At 44.8% G+C, this 14526-nt stretch overlaps 1 protein-coding gene across 17 annotated transcripts in view; it reads right to left on the reverse strand.

The window, feature by feature from the left end:
* The window catches only part of NEDD4L (NEDD4 like E3 ubiquitin protein ligase), a 491133-nt gene that overhangs the window by 9810 nt on the left and 466797 nt on the right, over positions 1-14526 (reverse strand). For all 17 annotated transcript variants that reach the window (XM_068251284.1, XM_068251285.1, XM_068251286.1 and 14 more), the window contains 5 exons: positions 13214-13309; positions 11288-11361; positions 8233-8293; positions 5828-5887; positions 3122-3229 (listed from right to left, as the gene is read on the reverse strand). In XM_068251284.1, the coding sequence (XP_068107385.1) occupies positions 3122-3229; positions 5828-5887; positions 8233-8293; positions 11288-11361; positions 13214-13309 (399 nt within the window). The remainder of the gene's footprint in view (positions 1-3121; positions 3230-5827; positions 5888-8232; positions 8294-11287; positions 11362-13213; positions 13310-14526) is intronic.

Below are 14526 nucleotides of genomic sequence, written 5' to 3' on the forward strand. Positions count from 1 at the left end.
TGGCCCTAGACTAGGAAACATACACTACCCAATAGAGACAGGACTATGGTAGGGATTAGATAGTGAGCCTCTTTGAAGGACAATTCTTATTCTTTCTGGCCACATTAAAAACTACTCCAAAAACCATCCTTTTTGTTTTTTTTTTAAAGTCCTGGCCAGTGCTGGAACAATCCAGTGTTATGGTGCCATTAACAATACAATCCCGCAAACAATTCATCCTTTCTGCCGTAATCGATTAGTTGTGCCCATTAATGTCCGAAAACTCTTGAAACAATCAGATCGATCAGTTTTTCCGATCAATACCATCAATCTAATCGGATTGGTTAGTGGGTGTTTGGCAGTTAATGGGCATGACCGATCGTTTTTGATCGAATACCCAGTGATTGGAAACAATCGATCGGCAGAATTGTATTGTTAATAGTCACCTTTAGAGGGAGGTCTATAACTGAAGCTCGTCATCGCTAGCCTTGCTGTATGAGCTGGGATTTAGTAAAACCTATCCACATTTCCTGGAACATTCAAGATATCCACACTAGTAACTCTTTCCAAGAATGTCACGCAGTGTGTGTCTTGGCTGAGGTTTGAACGAGAAACTTTAATGTCACAAAACAAGGGATCTAACCACCTCGCTGCCCTACCCGATTACCAATAAAGCCCTGTACAGTGGCATAACTATAGCCCCCACCACCACTACAGTGCTGGGGGAGGAGAGGGGGTCAAGGAAGTCCTGGGGGTAGTCCTGTACTGAATGTCATTAAGCAGAATGTGCAGCGGGAGTCTAATTATACATTAACCAGGAAGTGGAGGAGACCCGATTGCCAAGAGCAGGTAGTTCGCAAGTGCTCTGCAGCCAGCCAATCACCATTCGGCTTCAGTCCCTGCATGGCGATTGGCTGGCTGCACAGCACTTGCTAAGTAACCAGGAAGTGGAGGACATGCGACGATCACCAGTGTATATATGGCTTCCGCTGCGCATTCTGCATAAAGACATTAAATAAAAGACTAGGCCCCCCAACCTCCCGGCCCACCGCCTCCCCCTTGCACTTGACATATCTTTGCGAGTGGAGGTGGGCATCCAACTATATAGTTATGCCTGTGGCCCTGTACGTCTGCAATATGGTTCTTGGCCAAGACCGCCAGACATAGTGGACTCTGCCGAGAATTTAGCACTTTATTCGAAGTATAAGGCCTGCATCTAAATTTCGAATCTGCATATAGATGCCTTCATGACAAGACAACCCACATTTAGGCCTCATTCACACCTAAAAACGCAAATGTTTTGCACTTTTGTGAGCTTTTTTCCCCCCTCCCTGCGTTCCACTGCGCGCTGAGTTTCTGGTAAAAGCGCTTTTCCCGAGCGTTTTTGTAATTCACTCTCTGACGCAAGTCAGGAAGTGAACTCTTTGACCCGGAAAAGAATAAATACAATTTATTGTAAAAAATGCAAACGCAATCGGTGCATAAAGTGGTTTTGTGAGCATTTAGCGCTCTTCCTATACTTTCCATTATAGCAAAAACACCCCAAAAATGGTACAGGCACTGCTTTGCTGAACGCAAAGCGCGCGAACCGCGCTGATATAAACTTTCTCATAGAGATTTATTGCACAAGCTTTTTGTGGGGGATTTTTAAAAATCGCATGCGCTGGAAAAAAAGGGAAAAACCGCCCTTAGTGTGAACAAGCCCTTATAACACACTCTTATCCTAGCAGACTCAAAAGCACCAGAGCTGCAGCCACTAGAGTGCGCTCAGTAGGTATTAGCAGTGTTAGGGCGTCTGGCCCGAAGACTCCTTCATGAATAGCTGCTGGCTTACTGAACAGGAAGCGCCGAGATTCGAACCCAGGCCTCCTGTGTCAGATCCAACCACTTAAGGACCAGGGCTGTTCTTTGAGATCTGCGCTGTGTGGGTTCTCCAGCCCGCAACGCAGATCGTGAGCAAGGCAGGGCGATCAGACTTCCCCCCTTTTTTCCCCACTAGGGGGATGACCTGCTGGGGGGGGGTGGTCTGATCGCCGCCGCTCCGTGTGGCCGAGCGGGGGGGGGGGGGTAGCTTAGGCTCTTCAAAGCCCCCCTCCGCAGCGCTTTCTGCGCTCCCTCCTTCCCCTTACCTCTAGCTTCCTTATTATCCGTCCCCACTGCGCATTGAAGGATAGGCTTCAGCCTATCAAATGACGGCGATCCCCGGCCAATCAGAGGCAGCTGCGCCGTATGATGTAAACAGCGGGGATTTCTTCCCCGCGTGTTTACATTAGGCGTGCGAGCCGCGATCGGCCGTTTCCATGTAATAACCACTTAAACCCACCGCCTATGTGCGTAAGGCGGTCCTTAAGTGGTTTAACATGACATGACACTACCCAGCCACAATGCTAACATCATAACATATGCCAATTGTATTCTCTTTCCAAGAAATAGGATTTTTATTAGTAATAAAGCATCCCTAGAACTTCCAACAAAGGAATTTGCCTAGGCAAAAGTCTCCAAGTCTGCCAACCAGAAGCATTGTGAAAGTGTGAGGTCATCAGTAGCAGCCACTATGCAATGCAGAGTCAGGGAGCAAACACACAGGCAGAGGGTACAATCAAAAAGCTATGTACCCACGTCACAATTTTACCAACGACCGGCGATTATTTGAGCGGTGATCGGTCGTTTCCGTGATATTGTGACATGGGTACAGGCGCACAACCAGGTGAACGTTGCGGTAATGACGATCGTCACATCTTTAAGATCTCAGACGACTCCCGTGCAAAGTACCGCGATCGCTCGAAGTCTCGTTTGCACCCGTCGTGTAACGCTGTGAGGCGTCGCTGAATGACCGCCGTCAAGGGGAGGTCGCTGGACCCGTCAGGTGGTGAGTAGGCAGCTTTAGATGCAAAATGCTATTCAAGCACTGAGAGAAAAACAAATATGGCCGCCACCAGCTCAAACATGTCACAGATACATTTTTGTAGGTTTCATCGCTGGTTATTTTAAGGACAGATACTTTTCTTCTTGCTAGACCTTTTGAAGTGTGATTTTGAATTGTTCTTTGATGAAGTTCTGTATTTCATCTGAAATTTGCGGTTCGAAAATTGCAAAATGAGTTCCTTATAGAGTGTTATCAAATGAAATGTAACAGTCTTACCTTCCAGAACCACTGGATGACTGGATGATTTGGACAGTAACTATTTTTATACAGTGTATGTTGTCTCCAGTCGTTCACATCCACGTCTCCCAGACCACACATGAGGAGCTGGAGAAAAATGGGACACAAAACTCGGTAAGTATGTAATAAAACATGCTTTCAGTCAAGTATTTGTATTAACAAACTGAACAGAGGGAGAGCAGCTTTATCTGTATCAGCAGCACAGGCAACAGTGGCTCCTAGTGGATGGAGGAAATTAAAGCAGCTTAATATTAAGTTGGACAGCTGATGCAGGACCGGGTGGGTTGAGGTTGTTCTTGACCATTATTGAAAATACCGGCACTTAGGGCCCTTTTCCACTAGCAATTGCAATCACAAATCACAAACGCCAGCGATTGCGATTTTTCATTAATTCTGTTATGCGATTGCGATTTGTGATTTTCATTTGCATTGCATTATCATTGTAAAAATCGCTCCAGCAAGCGATTGCGATTTGCGATTAGCGATTTCCAAATCGAATCACTGTAGTGGAAAATACTTCTTGTGATTTCTATGATAAAGTAACAACTCTAGCGATTTAAAAATCACTAGCGATTTGCGATTTTGCGATTCAGCAATCACAATCGCTCTAGTGGAAAAGGGCCCTAAATGGCTGTTTACAAGGGATGGTCAATGAGACATTCATTTGAAATTGTTCTGCTAATTTTTTGTAGCTTGCTGCTCCATTTGATAACTCGATTTTGGAGTTGAATGCAAATTCATGCAGCTTAGAAATGGTTATTGACCATCTTTACGTCAATACTGCTGCCACATATGCTACTTTAAATCTATTAAGTACTCTTAAAATGTACATTCACCACATAAATATGAACAATTATGGTAAGAAAATACCATTCGACTAGAGACCTGACCAACACTTTGGGCACACAGTGTTGAATTACCAACAAAGCAAAGGCACTAGTCTGGACCTTGTTACCATCTCCTCTGATCCACAGTCCACACCAGACCTTAAAAGGAACCGGAAGCAAGACCAATAATGGAGGCTTCCATATGTATTTCCTTTTTTTTTTTTTTAAAAAAAGGGTGTCAAATTCAAATACAAAAGTGGGCTGAAATTGTACACTGGGACCAAGTTGTGGGCCAACCTCGATGTCTGCTGGCCACCTTCCTCACTTTTAAAGTTTCCAGGTGTCTAATGGCCCCCGTCCAACCCCTATACAATTCCCTGGTGTCTAGTGGCCCCCTCCCTCCCCTATACAGCTTCCTAGTGTTTAGCGCTTCCCACCAACTGTCCCGTATGGCTTCCCTGGTGTTCTAGAGCTTCGCCTTCAATATAGCTTTACTAGTGTTCTAGAGTGGGCCAAACAGAATGCAAAGTGGGGAAACCACTTGAGGGCCAAGTTTAATGGCTCTGAGGGCCAGATTTGGCCCTCAGGCCGGAGTTTGACATTATGTTTTAAAAGCAATACCAGTTGCCTGGCAGCCCTGCTGATTTCTATGGCATCAACAGTGTCTGAATCACACACCTGAAACAAGTATGCAGCTAATCCAGTAAGGGCCTGTTTCCACTACACGCAGATTCTGCATGCAGAAAACTGACTCCAATGAATGTCTATGGGCCTGTTTCCACTGAACGCAATTTTTCTGATGCAGATTTCCCATAGGCAATCATTGGAGTCAGTTTTCTGCATGCAGAATCTGCGTGTAGTGGAAACAGGCCCTAAAACATTTGATCTGCATGCTTGTTCAGGGTCTATGGCTAAAACTATAAGAGGAAGTGGATCAGCAGGACAGCCAGGCAATGTGCATTGTTTAAAAAGGAAAGTGATATGTCAGCCTCCCTATGTCTTTCACATCAAGTTCCCTTTAAATGGTAATAAATAGGAGATGCCCAGTTTAAGGTAGGTCTTCTTGAATTTCCTTTGGTGGAAAGATTAAAGACAACTGAAGAGAGAGGTATATGGAGGCGGCCATGTTTATTTCCTTTTAAACAATACCAGTTGTCTGGCAGCCCTGCTGACCCTCTGCCTCTAATACTATTAGCCATAGCCCCTGAACAAGCATGCAGCAGATCAGGTGTTTTAGACTTGGAAGTCAGATCTGACAAGACTAGCTGCATGCTTGTTTCTGGTGTTATTCAGATACTACTGCAGAGAACTAGACCAGCAGGGCTGCCAGGCAACTGGTATTGATTAAAAGGGAATAAATATGGCAGCAGCCGTATACCTCTTACTTCATTTCCCCTTTAAAGGATACCTGGACCGAAAGGTGTCTGAATCACATCTGTAACAGGCAAGATGCTAATCGTGTCAAAATCACCTGATCTGCATGCTTGTTCAGGGTCTATGGCTAAAAGCATTAGAAGGCAGATAAGCATGACAGCCAGGGAATGTGCATTTACTAAAAGGAAATAAATATGGCAGCATCCATAGCCATCTCAGTTCAGGTGTCGTTTAAAAGCTGACCAGAAAAACAAAACAGGAACAGGTCCCTCAAGGGATACATTTTTTGTTTGTTTGTTGCAGCACAGCTCCACCAGGTGGCACTGCAGATCCATATCCAGGGAACACCTGTAGGAGTAACGCACTATACTACTACTGAGAAGCCCACTCAGAGGGTTGAGGGGTTAATAATGTTGTTGCTTTATAACTTCCAGTCACCTGCTATCCAAATCTGAACAGAGTACATGAAATATAATGTACATACCTCAAGTTCATTTTCATCAAAAATCTTTATCAAATCAATAGGAATGAGTTCAGTAAAACCCTGAAAAACAAGAATGGAAGGTATTATTCAGCATGTTAGGATTCACTGACAGTCATCAGGCAGTCCTGTAAGCCTCGTTTCCTGTAGACCGAGGAAGGTGAAGCTGCTTCACAGAGGCTGCTGTCTATTCAGGATCGCATTGCTACTAGGGGATGGTCAATGTGATGGAAAATAATTTTGAGTGGATGCAGGATTATGCAAATTTTGTATGCAAATTGATGCAGCTTAATTGCATTTCACCTCAGCAGGATTTGATTGGTTCATTTTTTCTAGCTGCATAAATTTGCACAAAAAAATGTGCATAATGCTGCATTAACTCGAAATGATTTGCAGCTCACTGACCATCTCTAATCGCCATTTCTACGTCTGCCGGTCCTGAGCTCCCTTGGGAGGGGTCACACTACCAAATTGTCTTGCAGGAAAAGAGATGGGGTTTTGACATTTGTACATAAAACCAATGCAGAAAAAAACAAAACACAATATAGTGCAGCAAAATCTTCACATTGCCTCGTTCACATTGCGTTCTGCTCGCGTTAGCATTTGTGTTGAGCTTTGTCGCAATTTTTTCTTCATTCCTAGCGCTTGGATGGGCATTCCGTTTTTGTAAAAAGCGATTTTCCTGAGCGTTTTTTTTTTCTATTCACTCCCTGACGCAAGTCAGGAAGTGAACTGTTTGACCCGGAAAAGAATAAATACAATGTATTTATTCTTAAAAACATGAACCCAATCACTGCACAAAGCAATTTTGTGAGCATTTCGCATTTTTCCTATACCTTCCATTGAGGCGGAATCGCCTCAAAAATGGTACATGCAACGCTTTTCTGAGCGGATCGGAAACGCGTGCGGCTGCAAGATGCGTGGCAGCACTTCCTGGTCTGCAAGCGTGCAGACGAATCCCAGAAGCTGTGCCATGCACGACTATGGGATTCGCTGCCCGTCGGCCCGAATCGCTATGGCAAGCGATGGTGGCAGCATTATTCCCTACGGCAGTTTCCCCGTGCGATTTGCCTGAGGGGAAACACTGCGGATCCGGCCCGATTACCACAATAGAGGAAATGGGCCCTCATGGGCATTCACTAGGTACTTTGGCAAAACACATGCGCTGTAATGCCGACTAACGCGCAAGGTTCCTGGAAATTTGTTGCCAACAAAATGTTAGCTCTAACACGTGTGAACCCTCCTCTGCACTAAAACTAGGCAGAACATGCAAACTAATGTACCGCCCAGCCTTAAAGCGGACCTAAACGTATAAACACTGGAGGTTAACCCTTTCTGTGCTCCCAGGAATATCCCAGAAATAAACTCGGCAAGTTAATTGTAGAAGTTCTATACTTTGTAAGAAATAAATTATTTTTTTAAAGGTTATTATGCGGTTGCTTATCTTTTCGAGCAGAAAGGAAGTTATAAGTTTAGGACCACTTTAAATTATGAAAGCTCAGAAGAAGATGAAGCAGTGATGCAGTCCTGAGATTTAGAGCTGTTACTACAGCACCCCCCCCCCCCCCTCAATTCCCACAGTGTTTTTCTTATATATGTACCCATTACTCTCAGTGCCAGGTGGTGCTGTGCAAGAGATAGAAGTCTAAGGGTGCATACACCTCCAATTTGATTGGCTAATTTTACCTTTTCAATTTATTATGAATATTTTGAATGCTTTGAACAAATTGAATAGGTAAACCCCCATAGTTTATGGCAGTGGGAAGATTGCCCAATCAAAATTTGGTGTGTGTAAACACACTTACTCTCCACTTATTTTAGTGAAGAGAAGAGACCATATCTTGCTCATGTGGACTGGCTCAGAGAAAGGTCATCACCCATTGTGAGTGGTAGCCTAATGGCCCCTCCCTCCCCTAAACAGTTTCCTAGTGTCTAGTCCTCCCCCCTCCTACACAGTTCCCTGGTGCCTAGTAGCCCCACTCCCTCCTTTACACAATTCCCTGGTGTCTACTGCCCCCCCCCCCCGCCCCCACAGTTCCCTGGTGTCTAATGGACCCCCTCCCTTCCCTATACAGTTTCCTGGCATCTAGTGACCTCTCTCCCTTCACCATTTGGCTTTATATTTTGGTGCTCGTGGGCAAAGTGGGGAAACCACTTGTGGGCCAAATTTGACATGTATGACCTAGTACATTCTTATTCCCCTCCTCTTATACTGTAAGCCTGCTGGGCAGGGCCCTACTCCTCCATATTCTACCTTGCGTGTATATTGTCCCTCTGTCTTGTAATATGTGACCAGTCTCTGCACCATTATATTATGTTCAAAGGTTTTAAACATAAACCGAGTAAGAAGAATGATAAATTCCTTAAACTGGATTACATTCAAAGAAAAATGAAAAGTGAGAACGTACTTCTAAAAACGCGTTCATCTGTTTCTGTACCCGGTTTACAAATCTCCACTGGATGACGAGGCTGGAAAATAATGAATTGGAGACAGTTATTGATTCAGACAATCCAGCAGCATAAAGGGGACCATACATTGGTCGATTTCAGCCATCGATTGATCAATTCTATGGAATTGATCAGAAACCTATTCTATCAAATCTATCAATCGATTGATTTGTGGCGGATTTCGAACGATTTGATCGATCCGACAGGATGGAAAATCTAGGTGGCAGCAGATCGATGTCTCAGAGTTGCATTGGATCTAATGGTCCAATAATGCATTTAGATCGATTTCCAAAAGATTTTATTCTGAAATCTATTGGAAATCTGTTCTTAGTGTGTGGCACACTTCAAATAGATTCCTATCAGATTCGACTTGACAGGCATCTGACACATTTAATGGTCGAATCTGCTGCAAATCTATAAGTAAATGGCCACTTTAAAGAGAAACTCCGACCAAGAATTGAACTTCACCCCAATCAGTAGCTGATACCCCCTTTCCCAGAAGAAATCTATTCCTTTTCACAAAACGGATCATCAGGGGGCGCTGTATGGCTGATATTTTTGTGAAACCCCTCCCACAAGAAACTCTGAGGACCATGGTCCTGGCAGTTTCCAGTCTGTGAACCTCGTTACATTGTGGGAAATAGCTGTTTCCAACTGCCACAAAAGCAAGCAGCAGCTACATCACCTGCCAGCAGTAAACATGTCACCATGTGATAAATGTTAGAATGTAAATCAGGGATTTAAAAGATTTTACAATGGGCAAACACTGACTAAATCATTTATACACAATTATTGTAAAAATGAAGCACTTTTTTATTACATTATTTTCACTGGAGTTCCTCTTTAAGATGAGACCATTACAGATTCACACAATCCAGCAGCATAAGAGACCGTTATAGATTCATACAATCCAGCAGCCTACAGACAACAATGTTGCGTTTCTTACATTCCATATAACATGAGAAGTAACGATACACCTAGCAGCAGCAGCAGCAGCAAACACTGAGCTCGTTCCCTGGGGTCCACCTATAAAATATTAACCAGCGCTTGGGTCTTGCAGTAAAGTAAATTGACCCTCCGATCTCCGGCTTGGAGAGAATAATGTGGATTTTATCCCCAGGATGATTCGGCAGCCTGAAAAGCATCGGCATAAAGAGCTGCGCAGCTGGAGAGCGCGTGTTCCGAGCAGAAAATCACATTTATTGTTTGAAGACGACAAGCGACAAAAGCATGAATACCGTACATAATTCCAGCAGGCACAATGGCTGCGCCATTCGCTAACTGCGGGTTTTATCCCTGTAATGTTAAACTACCTTCTGACTGCAGACAAAGCGGCTGCGGAACATTCTATTTTTGTGAGAAAATATTCCCAGCAGCAGCTTGATGTGTTTGCCGGATAGAGACTTTGTGCTTTTGTGCCAACAGGGTCATATGCATAGCACTACCCCCCTGCATGCCCTTCACCGTCCCTCACCCAGTGGCCTACTCCCTGCCAGACAAGATGTAGGTCACTGGGATTCCTGCTTTTCCCCGGCGACTGGTAATCACATAATTCTGCGCATGTGCGCCGATTTTAAATCCATGCGTCACCCATTAAATGCATTCCGCCTCTGTTGTAACGAGCTGTTGACTTTGCAAACTTCTGGCATCAAAGTGATGCAGTAGGTGTGCTAAGGCCCATTGCCTTGCACTGACTTTGCGTTACCTTGTAGCAAAACTGAGTAATGCAACACACACTTGCAAGCTAAGTGTAAAAACGGGCCTGGAGTGTGCTGCCTTTATAGCACTACAGTCACTGTCCTGGCTGTGTCAGGTCACTGACGCTGCAGCAGAAGTTAGCATTGTATAAATAATCCTATTATATAATATTACCCTAATGTCGCTGCGTCCACCTTTGTCCCCATGTCCGTGTTTTTTGCTACTGCGCATGTGCGCAGCACGGACAGCCGTTGGGACAGGAGGACAGGGCCAGGGAGCCGGGCACACGCGCGCACTGACATGCAGCGGCAGGACAGGGACCTAGAGCCAGTTTTTAAACGGGCTTAGGTCAGCTAGTAATAATAATAATAATAATAATAGGTCAGACTATGACTATGATAGGACTAGATTGTGAGCTCCTCTGAGGACAGTCAGTCTGTAAAAAGCTGCAGAAGATGTCAGCACACAACACATCCATAATAAACCTGCTATAATACCGTAACTGCAGTCATAAAATGGTACAATAGACAAACCAAGAAACATTTATATCGCACTTTTCTCCTGGTGGATTCAAAATGCCAGAGCTGCAGCCACTAGGACACACTCTATAGGCAGTAGCAGTGTTAGGGAGACTTGCCTAAGGTCTCCTACTGAATAGGTGCTGGAGATTCGAACCCTGGTCTCCTGTGTCAGAGGCAGTGCCCTTAACCATTACACTATCCAACCACATAAAATTAGTGGCTACTTAGTCACTACGAAAGGGTGCACTTAAAAAAAAAAAAGCAGTTACTGACTGCCATTTGCAAATCGCATAACTTTATTACTACAGATTTACATAATCAAAAATTATCCATGATGTGGGCTGTGACTGCACCCAAGAGGAGGAGAACTCATTTCTGCATATAACAGAGTGCTTCAGTGAATGGCCCCTAAATATAGTTTACAAGTGTTTTTTAAAGGTTTCCAATCTTCTGCATTAAAGGGAACCTAAACTGAGAAGGATATGGATTTTTCCTTTTATAATACAAGTTGCCTGACTCTCCTGCTGATCCTGTGTCTTTAATACTTTTAGCCACAGCCCCTGAACAAGCATGCAGATCAGGTGCTCTGACTGAAGTCAGACTGGATTAGCTGCATGCTTGTTTCAGGAGTGTTTCAGCCACTACTGCAGCCAAAGAGATCAGAAGGACTGTCAAGCAACAGATATTGTTTAAAAGGAAACATCCATATCCCTCTCAGTTAAGGTTCCCTTTAAGTCAGCAGGAAACAGACACAAATAGGGTATACACAACACCAGGCACAAATGTAAACACATACTCTATGTACTCCCTCTTGTTATCGTTCGTTACGACCATTTCTGATCCATTTGGCTTCAAGTCGACCTGGTACGTCTGAAAAATAAAGAATATGGTTCATTGACCTTAATGCATTTCTGATAGCAATCACAAGAGAAAGAAAAAAAGTGTTCCCAGGTCTTCCCAGTTCAGAGAGTGTAAATATGGAAACCAGTAGAGAACTGCACTAACTATACAAGCACATTCTGACCCATGTCGGAGCCACTTATTTTTCTAAGGAAAAGGCAATGGGTGAGAGAATGTGTACATGCATGCCGTGCGTGCCAAAGGGGGAGGGGAAGGAGAGAGAGAAGAGAGAAGATGGGGGAGAGAGCAAGGAAAGGGAGGGAAAGAGAAAGGATGGGAGAGGAGTTGATGCAGGATTATGTACATGTATCTTGCAAAATTATGCATCTTGAATACGGACTAATCAAGTGAAGCTAAATTCAATTGGTCCATTTTCAAGTTGCATACATTTCTGTAATCCTGCATGAACTCAGAATGAATGACTTGGAGGAATACAGGATGCAGTCATGAAGAAGGGGCACCATCACATGTCATTAGGTTCTTATAGTTTTATGACATAAGCTGAATACTCACTAGAAGATGGATCGGGGAACCTACGGCAATGTGACCCAATAGGTGAGCGTTCCCCATTCCACCTTCTACTGCGAGCACACGCGACGGCACGTGAACGATCGTTCAAATCATCGCGGCACTTTGTGCTTCGAGAATCTTAAAGATCTGATCCACCATGATTGTAGTGACGGCTGCACATAGTGGAGGAATCCTGCAAAGTACCCACAGCGTGAGATCACCGAAATGATCGCTCGTCATGGAAAAAAGATAGACACAAAATGGCATTGTGACTATGGACCTTTAAGGAGTGAACGTCCATGTAATGTTTTGGAGAAGAACTCCATTATCAAGCTCTGTCCACTCCAAAAATGGGCATGGGTGTCCCCCCGATTTTATCCAACTGATAGTCTTCATTAAAGTGTACCAGAGCTGAATAAAAGAAAACGTTTTATACAAACCTGGGGCTTCCTCCAGCCCCATCCGCATGGATCGCTCCCACCCCGCCGTCCTCTGCTGTCTGCAGCTCCGGTCCCGACACTTCTGTCAGCCGCGGCCAGTCTGACGTAAGAGAAGTACGCTCTTTGCATATCTCTCCAGCAGCCACCGCAGAGATACGTAGAGAGCACACTTCTCCTGCGTAGGCCGACTGCGACTGGCTGAAGTGACGGGACCCGGGACCGGAGCTGCAGACATTGAGGACAGCGGCATGGCAACGATCTGAGCGGATGGGGCTGGAGGAAGCCCCAGGTTTGTATAAAACGTTTTCTTTTATTCAGCTCTGGTAAGCTTTAAGGACATTTTCCCTGTAGCTGGGCCTTAGCTGGCTGCAGGAAAGGTGACCGACAGGCAGGGCTGTGGAGTGGGTGCAAAAATCATACGACAAACTCCCATTCCTTAGCTTATGGAACCACTGACTGACTCCAGGTACCCAAAAATTGCTCTGACTCCTCAGCCCTCGCAGGGCTATAGAGTGGGTACAAAATCATCCAACTCCGCAGTTTATGAAACCAGAGAATACAACTTCAGGTACCCTAAAATTGCACAAACTCCCGACTCCCCAGCCCCGCCGACAGGCCGGTCAAGGCTTGATTCCCATTTTAAAAAATGTAGATTCCTCAGGAACAAAATGACCTGAGCCAGCATTAGATTCTGCACACCATTCACAGAGCAGATCATAAAATGGAAGCAGCCGATTGGTCACTGGACTTACCATTGCATCTCCTTATATGGATGTTCTGCAGATGAGAGCTGCTGGTCTGTGCTCTGCTTACTCAAGCAAATACATAAACTATAAGAAAACTAGGGTGTACCTGCTAATGTGTGTGCTTACCTGACCAAAGTTTTCTTCATCTATACAGAACCTGAGATCCAGCTCAGTTGGGTCATTTTCTAAGATCCACTTTAATGAATTATAATATTCACTGTCCTGGGAGGGAAGAGAATGAGGCACATGAGACAGGAGCAGCAGCAACACACTGACACACACACACACACACACACCTTATACTGACACACACACACACACACACACACACACACACACACACACACACACACACACACAGCACTTATACTGACACACACACACAGCACTTATACTGACACACACACACACACTTATACTGACACACACACACACACACACACACACTTATACTGACACACACACACACCACTTCTACTGACACACACACACCACTTCTACTGACACACACACACACACACCACTTCTACTGACACACACACACACACACACACCACTTCTACTGACACACACACACACACACACCACTTATACTGACACACACACACCACACACACACCACTTATACTGACACAAACACACACACCCACACACCACATATACTGACACACACACACACCACTTATACTGACACCCACACACCACTTATACTGACACAAACACCCACACACACACCACTTATACTGACACACACACACACACACACACACACACACACACACACACACACAGACCACATATACTGACACACACACACACACACACACAGACCACATATACTGACACACACACACACACACACACACACACACACACACACACACACACACCACTTATACTGACACACACACACACACACACACACACACACACACACACACACACACACACACACACACACACACACACACCACTTATACTGATACACACACACACACACACCACTTATACTGACACACACACACACACACACACCACTTATACTGACACACACACACACACACACACACACCACTTATACTGACACACACACACACACACACACACCACTTATACTGACACACACACACACACACACACCACTTATACTGACACACACACACACCACTTATACTGACACACACACACCACTTATACTGACACACACACACACCACTTATACTGACACACACACACACACACACACACACACACACACACCACTTATACTGACACACACACACACACACACACACACACACACACACCACTTATACTCACACACACACACACACACACACACACACCACTTATACTCACACACACACACACACACACACACACACACACACACCACTTATACACACACACACACACACACACACACACACACACACACA

The sequence above is a fragment of the Hyperolius riggenbachi genome, chromosome 1, assembly GCF_040937935.1.
Source record: "Hyperolius riggenbachi isolate aHypRig1 chromosome 1, aHypRig1.pri, whole genome shotgun sequence".
NCBI lineage: Eukaryota > Metazoa > Chordata > Amphibia > Anura > Hyperoliidae > Hyperolius > Hyperolius riggenbachi.